Source organism: Rhinichthys klamathensis, unplaced genomic scaffold, assembly GCF_029890125.1.
Source record: "Rhinichthys klamathensis goyatoka isolate OS25496 unplaced genomic scaffold, OSU_Roscu_1.1 h1tg000672l_1, whole genome shotgun sequence".
In the NCBI taxonomy this organism is placed as follows: domain Eukaryota; kingdom Metazoa; phylum Chordata; class Actinopteri; order Cypriniformes; family Leuciscidae; genus Rhinichthys; species Rhinichthys klamathensis.
The window spans coordinates 113776-137500 of NW_026607107.1; the positions used below are offsets into that span (position 1 = coordinate 113776).

Here is a 23725-nt window from a genome sequence, read left to right on the forward strand (position 1 = left end):
GCGTGTGACGTACACCAGAAGCGCTGCGCTGTTACACTACGCGAACTCACTCGAGGCCCACAGAGAAGAACATGAAGAGTTGAATAAAGTCGTTATTTTTGTGTGTTTTTGGCGCACAGAAAGTATTCTCGTCGCTTGATGACTTAAGGTTGAGCCGCTGTAGTCACTCGGACTATTTTAACGATGTCTTTAATAACTTTCTGGGCCGGCAAGTTTCAATTACACAGAAGCCCATTGAGGAGTGATCCAGCTCTCAGATTTAATCAAAAATATCTTATATGTTTTGAAGATGAAGGAAAGTCTTACGGGGTTGAACAACATGAGGGAGAGTAATTACTGACAGAGTTTACATCTTTGGGTGAACTAACCCTTTAACCTCATCTGTAATTGTGATAAACGCACTTACATTAGGAGTCAATGCCGTACAGATGATGTTTATAGAGATTTACTCAAGTTATTTTTCAGAAGAGTCATTTGCACTTCACTAAACTGACTTTCTTACTTGACAGTTAAAACCTTCTGTGGAAGTATTGTTGTTTATGAATTTTGTACATAAGAATGCAATGCATTAAAGGATGAAATCATCATTACGAAAGGTCAATGGTGAATGGTTTGTCTTCTATATATAGTCTGATGTTTTTTTTAAGTGATACCAAAAATGTTTTCCCATCTTTCTCAGTTGGAATGATGAAGCTATAACTAAATAAAAAAAGTTTATGTACTAATAAAGTCTGACCTCTCTTCTGTTACACTAAATTCAGAACTTTTATACAATGTATGTAAAACTTTTACAACCCACTTAAAAATACCACTAGATAACAATGACGCTTGACTGCTGGGAAATTAACCCCTTTACTGCCGTTTTGGCCATAGACGTGAAAATGCATCATCCAAACTTAAATGGTTGTAATTCATGAATTCTTTGGAATAAAGATCTAAAGTTGGTCTCTTTTTAAAGACACTTTATTGCTGACAGATTATTGCTGAAGTGAAAGCAAATTAAAATAAATAAGTTTTAAGTTTACTGTAAAACAAATGTACTACTAAACATTTTTTATTTTAACACAAAATATGTATTTTATAAAATAATTTTTACTCTAAAACTTCTAAAATCAAAGCCAAATGTCTAAACAAGTTGTGTTCCAAATTTGAAATTGATATCAAAATTGGAGATTCCTGTGAGGTTTTTTTTAGGTGCTATACCAAAAATAGCCACCGGGTTCATTTTTTTATGCGTTCTCCTCTGACGAATTAATACATTTCTGTCACGATATTACTTCTATGACAGAACAGTCATCAAATATGGAACCTTGAGTCTCAGACCTTTCCGATGATGTGTTTTTGTCAAAATTTGAAAAAAATTCAGCCTGATAAAAGATTTAAAGCAATGTCCGATTTCAAAACTTTAGTTTTTAAGCTTTCGAATGATAATTATGATGATTACTAAAATATGTGATAGAAAAAAAGGCATTAAAAAAAGCGCCAAACGATGACAGTGAAGGGGGTAAATGAATTATACTAGTTAAGGTAATTGTACAAGTATGTTTTACCACAGGCATGACAACTATAACGAATCTAAAATACAGAAACAAACTAGAAAATGTTCAACATGCTAAAAAAAATAGAAATACATTTTTTTAAAGACTAGTTTAATTTGAAGTTATGCATTGAAATCACTATAACTTTTTTATTAATAATTATTTACAATTATTTTATTTATTAATACTGGGCTCTACGTGTGTTTGAGGAGAACTGACTTCATACATCCATTAAAAATCATCAAAAAGTCTTGAAGAGAAAATTAAGATAAAGGTCCTGCAGTATTTGAACAGATGATTTTATCAAACATTACCAGATTTAGGCAAATTGAAGAAAACAATAACACTAAACAACAGAATTCATAAAATATCAACTTACTTACGTTTGTCCTGTTTTCCCGCTAAATTGATGTCAAGTGCTGGAAAAACCTGTAAATTAATTACCAATTAAAACAATATTCACAAGAAAATATGTTTAGTTTGGAACATTCTATGAAAATAAAGAAGAATACATATGTTTTCTAAACAAATGGTCAGTTTTTCATTGTATAAGTTTGTGAGGCGCTTGAGGAAAACGAACATCCAGTCAAACTAAAGCAGGTGAATGATTTAAATTCACCTTTATTTTTACTTCAATTTGCCATTTCCAAGTATTTCTAAAAGCAAATATTTCATATATCTTGATCCCCTATAGTTTTTATCAACATATTTATCGTTTATTTGTGTGGAATACCTTAAACTGCTGTAGAGTTCAGAGCCGTTGAAAAACTGGTAGAGTTGGGCAGAAAGCGGGGGGGGGGGGGCGGGGCTGTGCACATGTGGGCGGGGTTTATTTGACAGCTGAGGAACCGCGCATGCGCGAACGTGTGACCACGCGTACAATAAGGAAGCGGAGAGTTTATAAACATAAACATCAAACCAAACAGCTGAGTGTGTGTCAGCAGATCCAGAAAGATCGTCGAGCGAGTTCAGAACCATCACAGAGCACAAACAGAGCTGGTCACATCTGATTGATCAGCTTATATCGATCTGCTGAAACCAGGAATCATGTCCAAGAAAAACAGGATCTTCCTGAGTGGAGTGGTCGAGGGTGAGCCACTAATAACTTGATGATATAAATCATTTTTGTTAAGCTTAAGCTTTTAATCTGCGAAATGTATTTTAAAAAATGTACTGGAATACTACTAATAATACACAGAATGTATAATAATAATGTAGGACATATAAAGAAATACATTATAAAAAACATTTATAGTTTAATATAATTATAATAATATAATTAGTTAAAACTGCATTGCTGTTGCATTTCTTTAGAATTTAGTGTATTCTTGTTGTAATTTTGATTGATGTTTTATTGAGGCGTGTCTGTGATCATGTGACCTTTGTGTATTGCAGGGTTTTATGGGAGGCCGTGGACTATGAGCCAGAGAAAAGAGCTCTTCAGGAGGTGAATAACCCAGCGTTATCAGATGTCATCATGTGTTATCAGTTCATTTATCTCACCTGTGTGCATGCGTATATCTTATTGTCTTCCCAGGGAGCAGAAATGGGGCTTGAACGCGTATCTATACGCTCCGAAAGATGATTACAAGCATAGGATGTACTGGAGAGATCTGTATTCCCTGGAGGAAGCAGGTGACAGCCAAACTCAAGCTTTGCAATGAGTAAAATATGTGCATTCTGTGCATTTACATCGTCTACGCCAGGGGTCGGCAACCTTTTTGTCATAAAGTGCCATTTTTAAGTTTAAATCACTGTTTTAATTTTTTCTAAATCACAGCTTCATCGGAAGGGTGTGAAACTTGGGGACTTTAATGACATTTTGAATGTGAACACAGACACAAATTGAGGGCATGATCTGAGCAGAATAAGTGGTTGCAAAAAAAAGTCACACTTGTCGTCTTCGGTCAAAAATGACCGACCGTAGGAAATGAATGGGAAATTGACAATTAAAAAAAATAATTCTAACAAAAAAAATTTTTTTATTAAAAAAAACAACAAAAATGTCCCAAAACAAATTTGAACAATTTCTTTACTTTTTTTTTTTTTTAATTCGAACAAATATAAAAAATAAATTTAGTGTGTACAATCTACAAATTGGTCACAATGCTGAAAAAAAAGTACACAGCAGGAAAGTGATGACACTGAATCTACGATTTCATTCAAAGCGGCTTCAGTTATCAACCCTGTCAAGCAAACGGGCGGGACTGTATCAGGACACCGTATCTGAAGATGAACTCGTTGATTGTGTTTTACAGATCAACTCATGACGCTGATCTCTGCTGCTAAAGAGCATAACGTCGAGTTCATCTACGCTTTATCACCCGGGCTGGACATCACCTTCTCAAACCCTAAAGAAGTGGCGGCGCTCAAGAGGAAACTGAGACAGGTGCAAACATCAGTTCATATTTAAAGTCTCCTTCGACAGGTTCGCATTCATCAGAGGTCAAACACACTGTAATGTCCTCATAATCTCCACTGCAGCTTCAGCTCTGCCTCTCAGTGTCTGAAACGCTTCCATCGAGGACTCAGTCTCTCTAAGCCCCGCCTCTCTGAGAGCTGCTCTGCTGTGATTGGTCAGAACGCTCATTATCATATCTGACTCGCAGCTCTTGATCAGAGTGATGCGAACAGTAACGATGGCGTGGGTTTCACCGTCTCAATCTCAGGAAACAGCGTCTCCTCGACACGAACAACACGAGCCGAACTCTTCCAGTCTCAGATACACTAGTGTTTGAGGGCGGGGCTAAGAGACGCTGCTCAGCCAATCAACACCACAGGCTGGCATTATGCTAATTAGCTACAAACCTACAGGATCAGCAGGAAGTGAGACTGAATTACTGACGACTCGAATTTCAGCAGTAGCACCTCATTGCAGTACACGAGATCCAGGGGGCGGAGTTGGATCCAGATCTAAGGGGTGGAGATGGGTAGGATTAGGGGTGGGGTTAGGGATCAGGGGGCGGAGATGGGTAGGATTAGGGGTGGGGTTAGGGATCAGGGGGCGGAGATAGGTAGGTTTAGGGGTGGGGTTAGGGATCAGGGGGCGGAGATGGGTAGGATTAGGGGTGGGGTTAGGGATCAGGGGGCGGAGATGGGTAGGTTTAGGGGTGGGGTTAGGGATCAGGGGGCGGATATGGGTAGGATTAGGGGTGGGGTTAGGGATCAGGGGGCGGAGATGCGTAGGTTTAGGGGTGGGGTTAGGGATCAGGGGGCGGAGATGGGTAGGTTTAGGGGTAGGGTTAGGGATCAGGGGGCGGAGATGGGTAGGATTAGGGGTGGGGTTAGGGATCAGGGGGCGGAGATGGGTAGGTTTAGGGGTAGGGTTAGGGATCAGGGGGCGGAGATGGGTAGGATTAGGGGTGGGGTTAGGGATCAGGGGGCGGAGATGGGTAGGATTAGGGGTGGGGTTAGGGATCAGGGGGCGGAGATGGGTAGGATTAGGGGTGGGGTTAGGGATCAGGGGGCGGAGATGGGTAGGTTTAGGGGTGGGGTTAGGGATCAGGGGGCGGAGATGGGTAGGATTAGGGGTGGGGTTAGGGATCAGGGGGCGGAGATGGGTAGGATTAGGGGTGGGGTTAGGGATCAGGGGGCGGAGATGGGTAGGTTTAGGTATATGTAAGGTGGGAGGAGTTGGATCTGGATCCAACTCCTCCCCCTGGATTTCATGTTCTGCAGTGAGGACCATCTCAATTTCAGGGCACTTTAATTAACAATTATTTTATTTGTGTTAGTAATGTACTTGTGTTTGTCTCGGTCAGGTGTGCGAGTTCGGCTGCCGGTCGTTCGCGCTGCTGTTCGACGACATAGAGTCTGAAATGTGTTCTTCTGATAAAGAGGCGTTCAGCTCGTTCGCTGAGGCGCAGGTGTCCGTGAGCAACGAGGTGTTCCTGCACCTGGACCAGCCGCACACCTTCCTCTTCTGCCCCACCGGTACACAGCTACTACACAACTACACACAACTGTACAACCACAACTACACACAACTGTACAACCACAACTACACACAACTGTACAACCACAACTACACACAACTGTACAACCACAACTACACACAACTACACAACCACAACTACACACAACTTGACAACCACATCTACACACAACTGGACAACCACAACTACACACAACTGGACAACCACAAAACTGTACAACCACAACTACACACAACTACACACAACTGTACAACCACAACTACACACAACTGTACAACCACAACTACACACAACTACACAACCACAACTACACACAACTTGACAACCACATCTACACACAACTGGACAACCACAACTACACACAACTGGACAACCACAAAACTGTACAACCACAACTACACACAACTGTACAACCATAACTACACACAACTGTACAACCACAACTACAACTGTACAACCACAACTACACACAACTGTACAACCACAACTACACACAACTACACAACCACAACTTCACACACCTGTACAACCACGACTACACACAACTGGACAACCACAACTACACACAACTACACAACCACAACTACACACAACTTGACAACCACATCTACACACAACTGGACAACCACGACTACACACAACTGTACAACCACAACTACACACAACTGTACAACCACAACTACACACAACTGGACAACCACAACTACACACAACTGTACAACCACAACTACACACAACTGGACAACCACAACTACACACAACTGTACAACCACACAACTGTACAACCACGACTACACACAACTGTACAACCACGACTACACACAACTACACACAACTGTACAACCACAACTACACACAACTGTACAACCACAACTACAACTGTACAACCACAACTACACACAACTGTACAACCACAACTACACACAACTACACAACCACAACTTCACACACCTGTACAACCACGACTACACACAACTGGACAACCACAACTACACACAACTACACAACCACAACTACACACAACTTGACAACCACATCTACACACAACTGGACAACCACAACTACACACAACTGGACAACCACAAAACTGTACAACCACAACTTCACACAACTGTACAACCACAACTTCACACAACTGTAACTTCACACAACTGTACAACCACAACTACACAACCACAACTACACACAAGTGTACAACCACAACTACACACAACTGGACAACCACAACTACACACAACTACACAACCACAACTACACACAACTTGACAACCACATCTACACACAACTGGACAACCACAACTACACACAACTGGACAACCACAAAACTGTACAACCACAACTACACACAACTACACACAACTGTACAACCACAACTACACACAACTGTACAACCACAACTACACACAACTGTACAACCACAACTACACACAACTGTACAACCACAACTACACACAACTGTACAACCACGACTACACACAACTGTACAACCACGACTACACACAACTGTACAACCATAACTACACACAACTGGACAACCACAACTACACACAACTGTACAACCACAACTACACACAACTGTACAACCACACAACTGTACAACCACGACTACACACAACTGTACAACCACGACTACACACAACTGGACAACCACAACTACACACAACTGGCAACCACGACTACACACAACTGTACAACCACAACTACACACAACTGGACAACCACAACTACACACAACTGTACAACCACAACTACACACAACTGTACAACCACAACTACACACAACTGGACAACCACAACTACACACAACTGGACAACCACGACTACACACAACTGTACAAAACACGACTAAACACAACTGGACAACCACAACTACACACAACTGTACAACCACGACTACACACAACTGGACAACCACGACTACACACAACTGGACAACCACGACTACACACAACTGGACAACCACGACTACACACAACTGGACAACCACGACTACACACAACTGGACAACCACGACTACACACAACTGTACAACCACGACTACACACAACTGGACAACCACGACTACACACAACTGTACAACCACGACTACACACAACTGTACAACCACAACTGGCAGAAAATACACTATAAAAACAAAAACTTTTATTTCATTTACTTTTACTACATTTTATTTAAGCTTTATATACCCTAACTCTAAACCAAGGCTGCGTTTCTCACTTTTGGTTAGTTTAAGTTGAAGTACTAAAATAACTAAAACTAAATTAGAAATTTAGAATTTAGAATTAGAAATTAAATATAAAATATAAAATTTTCTAAAAACTATATAGGCATTAAAAAAAATACAGCAAAATTACTAAAACATTAACTTAATTAGAAATGAAAACAGAAAATAGAAAATCTAATTAAAAATCTTAATAAAAACTATAAAAGTATTTTATTAATATATAATACTATATATGGTATTACAAAAATAAATTAAACATAAATAGCTAAAATATTAATAAATGATTAATTGAAATAAATACTAAAACAAAAATAAATTAAATATAAATAGCAATACTTAAAAAAATACTATAATATTATTTCAATAAAAAAAAAACATAATTTAAAGTAAGGTAAAACTTTGTTTATCTCATAATGGAAATTTGCATACTAAACATACATATACAAACATACACGTATAATAATAATTTCAAAACTCAAATAAGCCTAAGTAAAATAAACACCCTATAATACAGTTTATCAGATATCAGGGTTATTATCATTAACTAAAACGAAGGCTAAAACTATTAACATTCCTGTTACTTGAAACGAATAAATATTATAACTAAAATAAATAAAGTTAACTTAATAAATAAGTAAATGATAATAATAATATATTAATAAATGATAAAAAATAAAGATAATTTTTAAAACATTAATACAATTAATTAAAATAAATACTAAAAGTAATTAAAACAAAATTAATTAAACATAAATAGCAAAAATATTAATAAATGATAGAAAAATTTATTGAAATAAATAATAAAACAAAAATAAATTAAATATAAATAGCAATACTTAAAAATAAATATATATATATATATATATATATATATATATAGAGAGAGAGAGAGAGAGAGAGAGAGAGTAAAATGATAAAAGCAAATAGCCAACTGTCAAAAAAATAACCTAAATTAACACGAAAACTAAAAATATTAAAATAAAAGCTAATTCAAAATATGAATAAAACTAAAATAACGCTGTTGCACATGCTATAGGCCAAACCTGTATAGACTATCTGCAAACATATGGACATTTTCCACAGTTCAGATACAACTATCTATAATCTCTAAAACAGATATATTATGAACTATAGCATATCTTCCAGATGATTCCATGATTCCCAGTGTTGATCATAATACAGAAGGCAAACTCTGGTTTATTGTGAGTTATTGCAGTGGTTTATTGCAGATTACTGCGCTGCGTTCTGCTCGCCGAGTGTCCCGCTGTCTGCGTACCTGACCACGGTCGGAGAGAAGCTCAACGCTGGCATCGACGTCCTCTGGACAGGTGACATCATCACTCTCACTCAGAGAACACTGGGGAACGCTTTACAAGACGGTCCACTAGTTAATAACTAACATGAGCAATACATCTGTTACTGTATTTATTCATCTTTGTTAATGTTAGTTAATAATAATCCAGCTGTTCATTGTGTGTTCATGTTAGTTCACAGTGCAGTAACTAATGCTAACTAATACAACCTTTGATTTTAATAATGTATTAGTAAATGTGAAATTAATATTAACTAAGATTAATAAATGCTGTAGAAGTGTTGTTCATTCTTAGTTCATGTTAACTAATGAAGCTTATTGTAAAGTGTTACTGAGTATTTTATACATGCATATTTTTCTATTTTGTTCATTATCAATGTTGAAACCTGTTGTCCTGCTTCATATTTTTCATATTTATATAAACCGTTTTCAGGATTCGTTGTTAAATACACTTTAATCTGTGTATTTAACTTGCATTCAAGTTATACATTTGATCAGTTCATGCACTGATTGGAAATCGAACCCATGATCTTGGCGTTAGAAATATAATCTCAAACACGGACGTGCATTACATTACATTTAATCGTTTAGCAGACGCTTTTATCCAAAGGAGAACAATAGAAGCAATCAGACCTGAATTAGAAGTGCTGTAACAAGTCTAAAGCATCGCAAGGTTTAATGCATAGTTAATTTTATGCATATATATCATATAATAATGAATGCATAAAGTGTGTTTTGTGTGTCAGGGCCGAAGGTGGTGTCGCAGGACATCAGTGTGGCGTCTATAGACGAGGTGTCGGCCGTTCTGAGGAGACCGCCGGTCATCTGGGACAACATCCACGCCAACGACTACGACCCGCAGAGACTCTTCCTCGGACCCTTCAAGAACCGGCCCGCAGAACTCATCCCCAAGCTCAGGGGCGTCCTCACTAACCCCAACTGTGAATTCGAGCCCAATTTCGTTGCAATTCACACTCTGGCCACATGGTGCAAGTCCAGCTACGCGCAGAAAGTCGTTCCTATGGGTAAAGATGACTCATGTGAAATATGATATATGAAATATACGTTATTGTCCCTGATAAGGGGAATTTGTAATGGACTCCATAGCCAGCATTTCGTGATACATTAAACAATTCAGCCTCATTTAATGTGCATTGCTCATACAGAGTCTGAATAAAGTGTTTCAGTCCAAGATCGAACAATATATTTGTCTTTGATTTAGATTTTACAGAAAGATTACCGTACCCAGCGCCATATCTGATCACTCTTTATAGTACAGACTGATAAAAAAGGAACATAAACCACAATCTTTGTAAAAATACTATCTCTGGTGAAGTCTTTCACACCCGACTAACATGCTTGTCCCACATAAGAGATTGGTCTATAAGAACTTGTAATAACGTAAGAGAGCGTTTCCCTCGTGTAATGATGTCATCACCCCACAGATGGAGACGACGGGTCGGACTACAACCCCCATGATGCTTTGCAGCTCGCACTCACTGACTGGCTGGTGGAATTCAGTCGAGCCGATCAACCTGACGGTAAACACAACTCGAACGTCATGTGTGCTATCGTTAACTTGTAACCAATCAGATCAACGTGTGATCGTCAACCAGTGGATCTCTGAGTGGAGGCGGGGCTCATCTGCATATTCATAGAACCGCGCATATTAAATGAGGCGAGGGTGTCGAGTTACATTCAAGATAATTTAAGACATCAAGGAAAACTGTTTAAATTGTCATTTTGGTGAGTTTTAAGGGATACCATGATTGACCAAAGGGGGACTTTAATGCTAAATAAACGTTTTCTTTCATTTTGAGATGACATGTGACTGATTGTGTTCAGGCTCTGGCGCTCGCGGCTCTAAACGAGACGAAGAGGAGCCGATGCAGACGGACGGATACGAGCCGGGCCCCAAAGACAACCCGCTGTACACGGCGGAGCCGCTGACGCTAGCGGACCTGACGCTGCTAGCGGAGCTCTTCTATCTGCCGTACGAACACGGGCCCACCGCCCTCGTCATGTTGCAGGAGCTGCACTGGCTGCGATCCGACCGCGAGGCCGAGAAGGTCCGAGTGTGATGATGATGATGATGAAGTCTCAACATACATTTCTTTTTAACATTCAGGCTTGTATTTATTACGGGTTTGAACGTTTAGCACTGAAACCCTATTGCAATTGTTAGAATCGGCCTGATGGTGGCGCTACAGCGGTGAAAAGTACGTAATAGCTCTTCATAACTCCTAAACCATTCGTGCTCAAGTGTTTCGTTTGAATCTTTGGCTCAAGACGAACTCTGATTCGTCACCCTGGCGAAATTTTAGAGTATTTTGGATTTTGACTTTTGCAAACTAGTACTAGGTTTTTCACCCGATCGGAACCAAACCAGCGCTGAAAGATTCTCTGATTGTCAATAATAATAAAAAAAAAAGTTGAAATTTCAATTCATGTCTGCGACGGGAGCCAAAAAGTTTGAAGTATGAGTATTTCCTCCTTAAAACTGCAGTGAACCAAAGACAGTCTCAAAAACACGGTTTGAAATCGCTGGTGTTTCTGACGTCACAAACGACCTTGTAACCAATCAGATCAACGTGTGATCGTCAACCAGTGGATCTCTGAGCTGAGTGAGTGAGTGGAGGCGGGGCTCATTTGCATATCCATAGAACCGCGCATACTAAACGAGGCAAGGGTGTCGAGTTACATTCAAGATATTTTAAGACACTAGTCCTAGGTTTTTCTCCCAATCGGAACCAAACCAGCGCAGAAAGAGTCTCTGGCGTCTGATTGTCAATAATATATTTTTTTTAAAGTTGAAATTTCAATTCATGTCCGCAACGGGACGCCAAAACGTTTGAAGTGGGCGTGGCCACTTTTACTAAAACAGCTATAACTCTAGAACGGAATGAGATAATTTCACCAAACTATGTATGGGCTCGGTCTGTGGTCGCGTGAAAAAGGGCGCGGTGGCGCTATAAAACAAAACTAATTCCGATTATTGGAATTAATCTCATTAGTAGGCAAATTTTTTTTGTTTCGTTACAGTAATTTGCCTGTTTTGCCTGTAAATGGTCTTTTCCATCTATGATCTACAGGCTTGCTAAATAAAACATACCTTTTTAAGCATGTATTATATTGTATTGTAAAAAGCGCTATATAAATAAATGTGACTTGAAATGTGACTATTCTGTATTTAAGATTGCAACAGTTGTCCCGCCCCCTGCTTCTTTCTGATTGGTCCTATGTAAATGTACACATAGAATGCAATAAATGTTGCTTTGGATGAAAGCGTCTTTCAAATGCATAAATGTAAATGTGTTGCAGGGTGAAGAATGGCGACGGAGAGCCGAGAAGTTCGACGACATGTGCGGCGCCGTAGTCCAGATGTTCAACCGACTGTCCAATGTGCCCAACAGGATCATCCTCTATGACCTTTACAATTACATCTGTGACATCAAGAGCGGCGTCACCATGGCCAAAGCCTACGTCAAAACACTGGGTACGTGAGACGGAGTGTGTGATCGGTGCCAGTCGCCGGTCCTGAACAGTGTTGTGTGGAACTCATTACAAGTAACTTGAGCTTCGTAATCAGATTACTTTTGTAAGTAACTAGTACAGTAACGTAAAACTTTTTAAATTTACAACAAAATATCTAAGTTACTTTTTCAAATGAGTGACGCTAGTTTCTTTTTCACATTCTCATGTTGAGAGAAATAAAGTGAGGATGTGTTGTGTGTGTGTGTGTGTGTGTGTGTGTGTGTGTGTGTGTGTGTGTGTGTGTGTGTGTGTGTGTGTGTGTGTGTGTGTAAACATGATGGTTATTGACTTTTCATAAAAAGTAACGTAAGTAGCAACTTTGTGGGGGGAGTAACACAATATTGTAACGCATTGCTTTTCATAAAAAGTTACTAAGTAACGCAAGTAGTTACTTTTTGGGGAGTAACGCAATATTGTAACGCATTGCTTTTCATAAAAAGTTACTAAGTAACGCAAGTAGTTACTTTTTGGGGAGTAACAATATTGTAACGCATTGCTTTTCATAAAAAGTAACTAAGTAACGCAAGTAGTTACTTTTCTTGGGAGTAACGCAATATTGTAACGCATTGCTTTTCATAAAAAGTTACTAAGTAACGCAAGTAGTTACTTTTTGGGGAGTAACAATATTGTAACGCATTGCTTTTCATAAAAAGTAACTAAGTAACGCAAGTAGTTACTTTTCTTGGGAGTAACAATATTGTAACGCATTGCTTTTCATAAAAAGTAACTAAGTAACGCAAGTAGTTAATATTTTGGGGAGTAACGCAATATTGTAACGCATTGCTTTTCATAAAAAGTAACTAAGTAACGCAAGTAGTTACTTTTCTTGGGAGTAACGCAATATTGTAACGCATTGCTTTTCATAAAAAGTTACTAAGTAACGCAAGTAGTTAATTTTTTGGGGAGTAACGCAATATTGTAACGCATTGCTTTTCATAAAAAATTACTAAGTAACGCAAGTAGTTACTTTTTGGGGAGTAACAATATTGTAACGCATTGCTTTTCATAAAAAGTAACTAAGTAACGCAAGTAGTTACTTTTCTTGGGAGTAACGCAATATTGTAACGCATTGCTTTTCATAAAAAGTTACTAAGTAACGCAAGTAGTTACTTTTTGGGGAGTAACAATATTGTAACGCATTGCTTTTCATAAAAAGTAACTAAGTAACGCAAGTAGTTACTTTTCTTGGGAGTAACAATATTGTAACGCATTGCTTTTCATAAAAAGTAACTAAGTAACGCAAGTAGTTAATTTTTTGGGGAGTTACGCAATATTGTAACGCATTGCTTTTCATAAAAAGTAACTAAGTAACGCAAGTAGTTACTTTTCTTGGGAGTAACGCAATATTGTAACGCATTGCTTTTCATAAAAAGTTACTAAGTAACGCAAGTAGTTACTTTTTGGGGAGTAACAATATTGTAACGCATTGCTTTTCATAAAAAGTAACTAAGTAACGCAAGTAGTTACTTTTTGGGGAGTAACAATATTGTAACGCATTGCTTTTCATAAAAAGTAACTAAGTAATGCAAGTAGTTACTTTTCTTGGGAGTAACGCAATATTGTAACGCATTGCTTTTCATAAAAAGTTACTAAGTAACGCAAGTAGTTACTTTTTGGGGAGTAACAATATTGTAACGATTGCTTTTCATAAAAAGTAACTAAGTAACGCAAGTAGTTACTTTTTGGGGAGTAACAATATTGTAACGCATTGCTTTTCATAAAAAGTTACTAAGTAACGCAAGTAGTTACTTTTCTTGGGAGTAACGCAATATTGTAACGCATTGCTTTTCATAAAAAGTTACTAAGTAACGCAAGTAGTTACTTTTTGGGGAGTAACAATATTGTAACGCATTGCTTTTCATAAAAAGTAACTAAGTAACGCAAGTAGTTACTTTTCTTGGGAGTAACAATATTGTAACGCATTGCTTTTCATAAAAAGTAACTAAGTAACGCAAGTAGTTACTTTTCTTGGGAGTAACAATATTGTAACGCATTGCTTTTCATAAAAAGTAACTAAGTAACGCAAGTAGTTACTTTTCTTGGGAGTAACGCAATATTGTAACGCATTGCTTTTCATAAAAAGTTACTAAGTAACGCAAGTGGTTACTTTTTTGGGGGAGTAACGCAATATTGTAATGCATTGCTTTTCATAAAAAGTTACTAAGTAACGCAAGTGGTTACTTTTTTGGGAGTAATGCAATATTGTAACGCATTGCTTTTCATAAAAAGTTACTAAGTAACGCAAGTGGTTACTTTTTGGGGGGAGTAATGCAATATTGTAACGCATTGCTTTTCATAAAAAGTTACTAAGTAACGCAAGTGGTTACTTTTTTTGGAGTAATGCAATATTGTAACGCATTGCTTTTCATAAAAAGTTACTAAGTAACGCAAGTGGTTACTTTTTGGGGGGAGTAATGCAATATTGTAACGCATTGCTTTTCATAAAAAGTTACTAAGTAACGCCAGTGGTTACTTTTTTGGGAGTAATGCAATATTGTAACGCATTGCTTTTCATAAAAAGTTACTAAGTAACGCAAGTGGTTACTTTTTTGGGGGAGTAACGCAATATTGTAATGCATTGCTTTTCATAAAAAGTTACTAAGTAACGCAAGTGGTTACTTTTTTGGGAGTAATGCAATATTGTAACGCATTGCTTTTCATAAAAAGTTACTAAGTAACGCAAGTGGTTACTTTTTTGGGGGAGTAATGCAATATTGTAACGCATTGCTTTTCATAAAAAGTTACTAAGTAACGCAAGTGGTTACTTTTTTGGGGGAGTAACGCAATATTGTAACGCATTGCTTTTCATAAAAAGTAACTAAGTAACGCAAGTGGTTACTTTTTTGGGAGTAACGCAATATTGTAACGCATTGCTTTTCATAATAAGTAACGCAAGTAGTTACTTTTCTTGGGAGTAATGCAATATTGTAACGCATTACTTTTCATAAAAAGTAACTAAGTAACGCAAGTAGTTACATTTTTGGGAGGAACGCAATATAAAAAGTAAGGCAGTACCTTTCCCCCACACGGGTCCTGAATGAGCTGTAACGAAGCGTCTGCTGCTGTTTTGCTGCAGGAGGCCGAACACCTCATCCTGCACTGGCTTTGAGTGACGATCCCGAGCCGTGGGGTTTCAGAGGAGCTTTATCTGGAGAATTCCAGGTACGCTTCTGTATGACACTGACCTTTGACCTTTGACCTGTGACTGCACCTCCGGGTCCTGATGATGTTTGTGTTCCTCGTGGTGTTTAGCGGATGCTGCCGTCACATGGGAACCGGGATCTGTTTCGCAGTCCTCCCGCCACACGCGTTTACACCATTCGGCCCTCCACTCCTAAAGATCAGGTGACACGCTCTTAAAGGGACAGTACACATTTCATTTACTGACCTGCATGTCATTCCAAACCTGTATGACTTTTGTTTGAAAAATGATGTTAACAAAACAGTTTATTTATAATTAAGATTTTTAAGGTTTTTGTAAGAGTCTCTTCTGCTCAAGGCTGCATTTATTTGATCAAAAATACAGAAAAATTATGAAATATTATTGTAATTATTGTAATTCAAAATAGCTGTTTTCTATGTGAATACACAGTAAAGTTTCATTTATTCCTGTGATCAAAGCTGAATTTTCAGCATCATTACTCCAGTCTTCAGTGTCACATGATCCTTCAGAAATCACTCTAATATGAGGATCTGATGATCAAGAAACATTTATGATTATTATCAGTGTTGAAAACAGGTGTGCTGCTTCAGATTTTTGTGCTTTTCAGCTTTGATCACAGGAATAAATTACACTTTACTATATATTCACATTCACCGCATTTTACATTATAATATTTCACTCTTTTTACTGTATTTTTGATCAAATAAATGCAGCCTTAGTGAGCAGAAGAGACTTTCAAAACATTACAAATCATAATTATTCCAAACTTTTGACTGGTAATGTACGTCAATGGAAATCAACATTCTTCACAACATCTTCTGTGTCTTCAGCCGGAGGTGATGAAGATCTTTAAAGAGATGCAGACGGAGACGCAGCAGAAGATCGAGCTGGTCGGCGACCGGTGAGGATATGCCAGTTAGATTAGTCAAGTCCCTTCATTTATACAGCGCTGTAACAATATCACAGCAGTTTCACAGCAGCTTTACAGTGATAACAGGAGATTACAGTAACAGAGAGTGTTTAGGCTTTACAGCAGCTCTAGAATAAAGTTATAGTCCAGATAAAGTTAGTTCTGATTGATTCACTTCTGTTGCAAAGATCATTAGTTATTAACTTACACGACACCGCTCTCACAGAAAACTTTTAATGTGTTCTGGCCGTTCATTTGCACAACAGTGTATGGAGCTCGAGAACACACACCCTGAAACAGGATCCAAGGTGCAAGCGTAAAAAAAAGTAAACCTGTGAGAGAAAGTAAACCTGTGAGAGAGTAAACCTGTGTTTACAGGTTTACTCTCTGTAAACACAAGTAAACCTGTGAGTAAAGTAAAAAGTAAACCTGTGAGAGAAACACGTGATCTATTAGTCTATAGATATGAGGTTTGAATATATATGTGCGCAGGCGTGTCTTTCTTTATAAATTGACCTCAACAAATAACTCGTCTGGCCTTAAAAATTCATAATACAGATTTTTTGTCGCTTGGTCGCTGAACGCGTAATGAAAGCTGTGTGTCTCCGTCAGGCTGGTGGAGGGTCACGTCACGCCGACACAGAACTGCAGTCTGATACTAGATGATGCTTCTGGGGTTTGTGGTTACGTGTTCGCCCTCAGTGACGCAAAGACGGCCATGACTAAAGCTCAGGTATGGAAATGACATCTTGATTGATTATAATGTTTCCTTTTACAGTCTTGATGTTGTATTTAGTCTCTTCTAGAACTTGAATGTTGATTATTCTCCTCATATTCTCCATTGTTGCGGCTCGTCTCTTCCCAGTCTGTCAGTAACGCTCTGTTTACTTCCTGTCTCTATGAAGCCCCTCCTCCTGAAAGCACACTGTGCTCTGATTGGTCGGCTGGAGCAGTGTGTTGTGATTGGTCGAGCGCTTCGAGTGTGTTTGGGAAATGTCCCGCCCCTTTCCATAACCGCCAGTTTAACACACTACTAACTAACTCAACCAGGCCCCGCCCCTTTATTCTGCGTATGAATTATTATAATGAGGAATATTGTGACGTGTTCCCGGAAGAAACTCAAGACTACAATGGAGGCGTTTCAGGAGTTCAGGAACACTGACACTGATATAGAGAAAAACTGGAGCTTCTCATGATCACACAGCAACATCACACACTGAAGACAGATGAAGAAGAGCACAATAGATGCAGTTTAATGTCTTGAACTCTGTGTTTTTCATGTCTCCAGTATCCAGAGACGATGCTGCAGGATTACCCATCAGTCATGGCTCTTCAGGTCCACTCGAAAGTTCCCGATCACACCGCAGCGAAGCGTCTGATTCTACAGGTGCTGTCAGCGCTGAGAGACAGCGGTGAGTTTAAAGCGGTCCCATAATGCCCTTTTCACCAGATGTAAAATATCTCTGATGTCCCCAGAGTGTGTGTGTGAAGTTTCGGCTCAAATACCCCACAGATATTTATATAACATGTTAAAATTGTCACTTTTTGAAGGTGAGCAAAAACACCATTTTTGTGTGTGTCCCTTTAAATGCAAATGAGCTGCTGCTCCCGGCACAGGGGGCGGAGCTACAAGAGCTAGTGTGTGAGTGTGTGTGTGTTAGCAGCTCTGATTACCTCACACACACACTAAACATTTCAAAAACGTTCAGCCTTTTATGTTGAAACCGGAGTCAAAGATGAGAGACTCTAGAAGTGACGACATGTAGAAGCAACAGGACATTTCTGAACGGTTAGTTGATGAGTTTATGCAGCTGATGTGGAGTTAACGATCTTCTAGTCATTGATTAGCATATTCTGTCATGATCATCTATAAAGCGTGTTCCGGGGGCGGGGCTTATGTAAATGTTAGTGTTTGTGATGTCACTAACCGGTGAAGAAGCTCATTGTAGTTCCTGCCAGCCGTTTGTTGTAGTCCTTAAAAAGTGATTTCTGTAAAAGCGAATCTCTCCCTTTGCTCTGAGCTTTGAGTCGTAACTGTGCAGATGTTGTTTACGCTCAAACAGCAACATCACACACTCACTACAGCGAGACAAGTGACATCACAATCAACCACACTCGACCAATGGCTGAACAGCGTTACACTCTCAACGCAAAACACGCAAACGTTTGGCACGAGGAATGTTTGACTGCAAACAGTGTAAATAGTGTGAATACTCTGTGTGTGTTATCAGAGTATAAAGTGTGTTTGTGTTTTCTCAGGCTCTAAAGGTGTTTTCAGCGAGTTCAGATCCAACGACAGACGAATGTTTGACTTCCTGAAGACGCTGAATGTGTTCCAGGTGCTTAAAGTCGAAGGCCTTCCACCAAACCTGGTCATGATGGGAACTAAACTCTGATGCAATCACACAATCATCTGGACGTTCATTTAGGAGTTATTATGAGTGTTTGTTTGCTTGCTTGTTTTGAAAATCTGTATAAAAGTCATTAACATGAGTAATAAATTATGATCAGTTCTGTACTGCAGGAAGAAATCAAACTGTCTCAAATTAAAAATAAATCTTTATTTGCATATTCATTTTAATATGTATGTCTCACCATTATCTTTTAATTAATGCCATAAATCAAAGACGTATCATTTAAACATGTCCAGTGTAGTTCTTACACTCAAAATAAAAAAAGCAACAAATAAAACACTAACACTTCACAATAAGCTTTCAAAAGTTGTATTAATGCACTAACATAAACAATTATATTTTACTAACCATAAAGATTAATAAATAATACATATTGCATATATAGCTAATGCATTAAGTAATGTTAACAAATGAGACCTTATTGTAAAATGTTACCAATAAAATAGCTTGAGGTTGTGTAGTTAAAAAAAGGCATTTTTAAGACAATTATTGGAATCATTCTCATTGGAATATTTTGAATGCACACATTTCTTGAGTGTGTTCAGAGATGTCCTCTATATTGCATGTTTCCCTTCAGTCCCCTGAGCTTCTGTAGTGAGAGCGCACAGTGTGTTCTGGCTATAAACATGTTTGTCCCGTGAGTGTGTGTTGAAGATCACTGCGTTCACACTGCGAGTCTTAAAGCACACATCCCATCTTTACACCACGTCTGATTTCTGTCCCGTCTGTTCACATTCACTTTAGTCGGGACCGGTATCCGATATCTGCGTTTACACTGATCGATGATATGATTTTTGGGCCCTGGTTTTGAATGGCCGTGCTATTAAAATGATTATTTACATAATTCATGTTTCGGGTGGTCATGATTATTTGCCAGCATGGACGAGAGAACAGCTGGCGTAACTCATGAATGTTTTGCAGTGCAAAATCTGACGGACCGGAAATAATTCTTATTCATCTACAGATCAGATCTAGAATTCTGAAGTGAAATAAAGTAACGCTGTAATATATATATATTTGTAATGAATTCAAATAAATTAACCAGAGAGAGAGAGATGTGTGTGTGTGAGAGAGAGAGAGAGGTTGAGAGAGAGAGAGAAGTATGTGTGTGTGTGTGTGTGTGTGTGAGAGAGAGACAGAGAGAGGGTGAGAGAGAGAGAGAATTGTGTGTGTGTGAGAGAGAGGGTTAGAGAGAGACCCGGTGTAAACGCCCTCCGAAACACGGCTTTAAATCCGATCGCTCAAACCACATCAGATCTGAGCACGTTCCAGACCGCACAAGTGTAAACGCGTCTGGGTGATGAAACCACATATCTACATATTACTCCTCCCAACAATGCTAAAATATAGCCGTGTGAGAGCGTGTTATAGGACATATGACAGCCAGATATGAGCATCTCTTCATCAAGCAAACGCCCAAACTATCGCAAATGAAAGTGAAAGCAAGTCGCGGACGCTTAACACACAATCATCTTCGTTAAAAGTAAAGAAACGAGATGATATTACCAGTGCTGTTCTATTTTGAAATGAGCTGATGATCAATATCGGTTGCTTCCGGTGACGTGAATCCATTAAATCTGCATATAGCGCGAGAACTGAAGATCATTTTATATCCGTTCTGCGAAAACACATTTATGTGACCAGGTGTAAATGCAGTCAGTACAAACACACCTGTGGCCGGAGCGTAAACACTGCCATGACGCCTCAAGAACTATGACCGACTAGCAGTTAGTCAGGGTATCACTCTTACTTTTCGGTATCAAAATACACCTATGTTTTTATGACTTAAAAAAGTTATGAATGGTCTTAAAGAAAGAAAAAATTGTATGACTAACTTGTAAGACCCCTGGTGTAAACGTGCCAGTGTGAACGCAGCCTATATGAGCTCCAGACCGTCATATTTGTGGATTATATATTTATATCAGGTTCCAACTTTGCAAATGTTCGTTCGGGGAAACACAGACTCGTTTAACTATCCTGATAACGACGGAACTTGCGACGCAACTTTGGCTAGCGATGCTTTCGGGAAACACACACCAGATCGGATGATTGTGCGTTTACACGTGCGCAACTAATGCCGATCAGTGTCAGATGTGAGTAAAGAAGGGATTGTGTGCGTATAGTGAAACGCAGCCTATATGAACTCCAGACCTTCATACTTGACATCCCCGATCTTGGTGTCGGGCATCAGGATTCGCCCGTCCAGCGTGAAGGCGGTGATGTAGCTAGCGATCCGCCCCGCGTCCTCCTGGGACTTGAGCGCTAGTATGATCTGATCGTCGGTGTCTGGGATGAACCTGAAGGAGGAGAAGCCGAGCGTGGGCTGGAGCGCGCCGACGCGAGCCGCTGAGATCTGGCTGAAGTCGCGCGCGCAGCTCAGGATCAGGTTCGTGCCGCGCCGCTCGTCGGCCGTCTCCTCGTAGCGCTCGGCGCTCGCGCGGCGCGGGAGGAAGAACCAGCGCTGGAGACGCTCGCTCCACACGCCAGACTCGTGGATCAGATATCCTGACACAACACAAGACACGGCGGAACACACACATTACATTATAAACATTACGATACTATACAACATAACATTATATACTCTCTCTCTCTCTCTTTTTATATATATATATATATAAATACACACACACACACATATATTATAAGTTAGTAAGTAATATAAGATAGTATATATTATCTTATTATACACTATCTTATATATATTCTTATTATATACTATATAATATGTACTAAGAATATATATAAGGTATATAATATATAAGATAGTATATTATATAAGTCAGTAAATAATATATATGACAGTAAATATATATGTACATACATTTTTCATAAACATGCTTACATCATTATTTTATATAGTTTGAAAGTTGGGTTTAAAATTTTTTTTTAAGAAATTGAGCATATTGGACATCAGCGTCCCTTCACAGTGAGTTTGTGTTTCTCCACCCACACCCAGTGTGTGTGTGTGTCAGGGATGGAAATTAGCACCCGCCACCAGCCAAATGCGGGTGATTTTGTGTTGTGGCGGGTAAACTCGCTTCACCTACCGGCCACCGTGGCGGGTAAATAAAAATAGCATACTGTTTCACCCGGACGGCGGACACTTTTAGAGGAGGCACACCTTCAAACAAAATGTGGCAATACATCGCAGGCGTAGAGGTCTGCAGAGAAAACATCATGGTGCGTTCACACCAGACGAGAATAGAGCGTCTGGCGCGAGTGATTTAATTGTTAAGGGCCCTTACATAGTCAACGCATCGGTACGCATACGCGTGCGCAAGGCTACACATCGCTACGCTTCGGCCGCCATTATGCGTCGATGCGTAGCCAAATGTGTCATCCTAGTTTTTGATACGCGACGCGCCGATGCACGCAATACTATGTTGCTCGCGTTGACTATGTAACGGCCCTAACGGTACTGATCCACTTGTCCGTGCAACACTTCAGTCGCGCCGCGCTCCGCTTTATTCCTATGGGTGACGTCACGCGACTTTAACGCGCCCGCAAAGCATCCCGGGAAGGCGGCGCTTCATTTGAAAAAATGCTGCGCGTCCAAAAGCTGGCCGATGCCCAGCTTTATGCAAATGAATCCGTCAAACGCGACGCGTCTATCCAATAGAAGTAGTCTCTCGAGGGGCCTTTGTTCTAGACTGGCCGCTGGGTCAAAACCACGCCCATAGTGGTAAACTTGAGGAACGCGCATCAACTTACAAATGTGGAGAGGGTGCGACACCACGCTTCAGTCGTGTCGCAAAAGTGGATCAGTACCGTTAGTCAATGCAAAGACGCGTTACGCGCGTAAAAAATTCCTGCGGCGCGAATGAGGTGTAGAGCGCGCCGTGGTAGATGCGAATACGCCTCATTCGCGCGGCAAGTTCGAGCGTCTGACTGTGCGTTCACACCGGACGCGAATAGCGCGTCAAATTCGCGTCTACCGCGTCTAGTTGCTTGACCACTTTGTGTTAATTCGCGTGTCAATGGCGAAATTGACGCGCGTAACAACAAAAGTTTGAAGCGAAATTTACGCGCGTCAGAGGCGAAATCCGGAGGCGAAAGTTTCGAAACCCGTTGGCGGCCATCTTTTTAGATGTTTATCGAGCATTAGCATTAGCATTATTCGAGAGAGTCACCGCTCGTATATGCTCTGGAGAGCAGAAACAGCTGCGTAGGGGACATCGTCGCTGTACTCGGGTCCACCAGAACCTCCGGAGGGTTTCAGGAGTTTCACAATTTGCTCCAGGAGCTAGGTTTGGTGGACCTAATGGTGAGGACGCTGACGAGGACAGCGTAGGCCGTATAAGCCCTCGGCCTCGAGTGGTCTATGCCTGTCGAGCCCGCGCTCTACAGCCCGGCGCGAGGTTCACCCTCGCCCGCATCCACCTAATCTGTCATTTATTTTTGTTTTGATAATAAACGAAGCCAGCCTCCAAAAGTGATTAATCTGTCCTGTGATTTTTTTCTCTCTCTCACACATCACTGTCCAGACACGAACTTATATGTTGGTTGTCTTTACATTATAATAATATTTCATATAATCTAGATATGGAATAAATAGCATTCAATACAAAATGAATATGTCTCATATATTGAAATCAAGTTGTATGTGATAAAATATTTGCTTTGTTGTGCATTAGAACCACAGTCATATATTACAAAATAATTTATTGAAGCATCCAGATACTTCACCACGTG

At 39.6% G+C, this 23725-nt stretch overlaps 2 protein-coding genes across 7 annotated transcripts in view; one reads left to right on the forward strand and one right to left on the reverse strand.

Moving 5' to 3' along the window:
- The first annotated feature begins 2407 nt into the window (after positions 1-2407).
- ogal (O-GlcNAcase like) lies at positions 2408-19197 on the forward strand. The gene is made up of 16 exons (XM_056241758.1): positions 2408-2628; positions 2934-2985; positions 3076-3173; positions 3797-3927; positions 5300-5471; positions 8927-9025; positions 9756-10034; positions 10455-10550; positions 10855-11078; positions 12331-12505; positions 15620-15705; positions 15796-15888; positions 16537-16607; positions 17229-17349; positions 17905-18028; positions 18876-19197. Exons 1-16 carry the CDS (start codon positions 2586-2588, stop codon positions 19010-19012), a joined length of 2001 nt encoding a protein of 666 aa, XP_056097733.1. The 5' UTR covers positions 2408-2585; the 3' UTR covers positions 19013-19197.
- Positions 19198-21130: 1933 nt separating this feature from the next.
- cant1b (calcium activated nucleotidase 1b) overlaps positions 21131-23725 on the reverse strand; it is a 13293-nt gene continuing 10698 nt past the window's right edge. For all 6 annotated transcript variants that reach the window (XM_056241764.1, XM_056241763.1, XM_056241768.1 and 3 more), the window contains one exon: positions 21131-21535. In XM_056241764.1, coding sequence (XP_056097739.1) covers positions 21165-21535 — 371 coding nt within the window. In that variant the 3' untranslated portion in view covers positions 21131-21164. The remainder of the gene's footprint in view (positions 21536-23725) is intronic.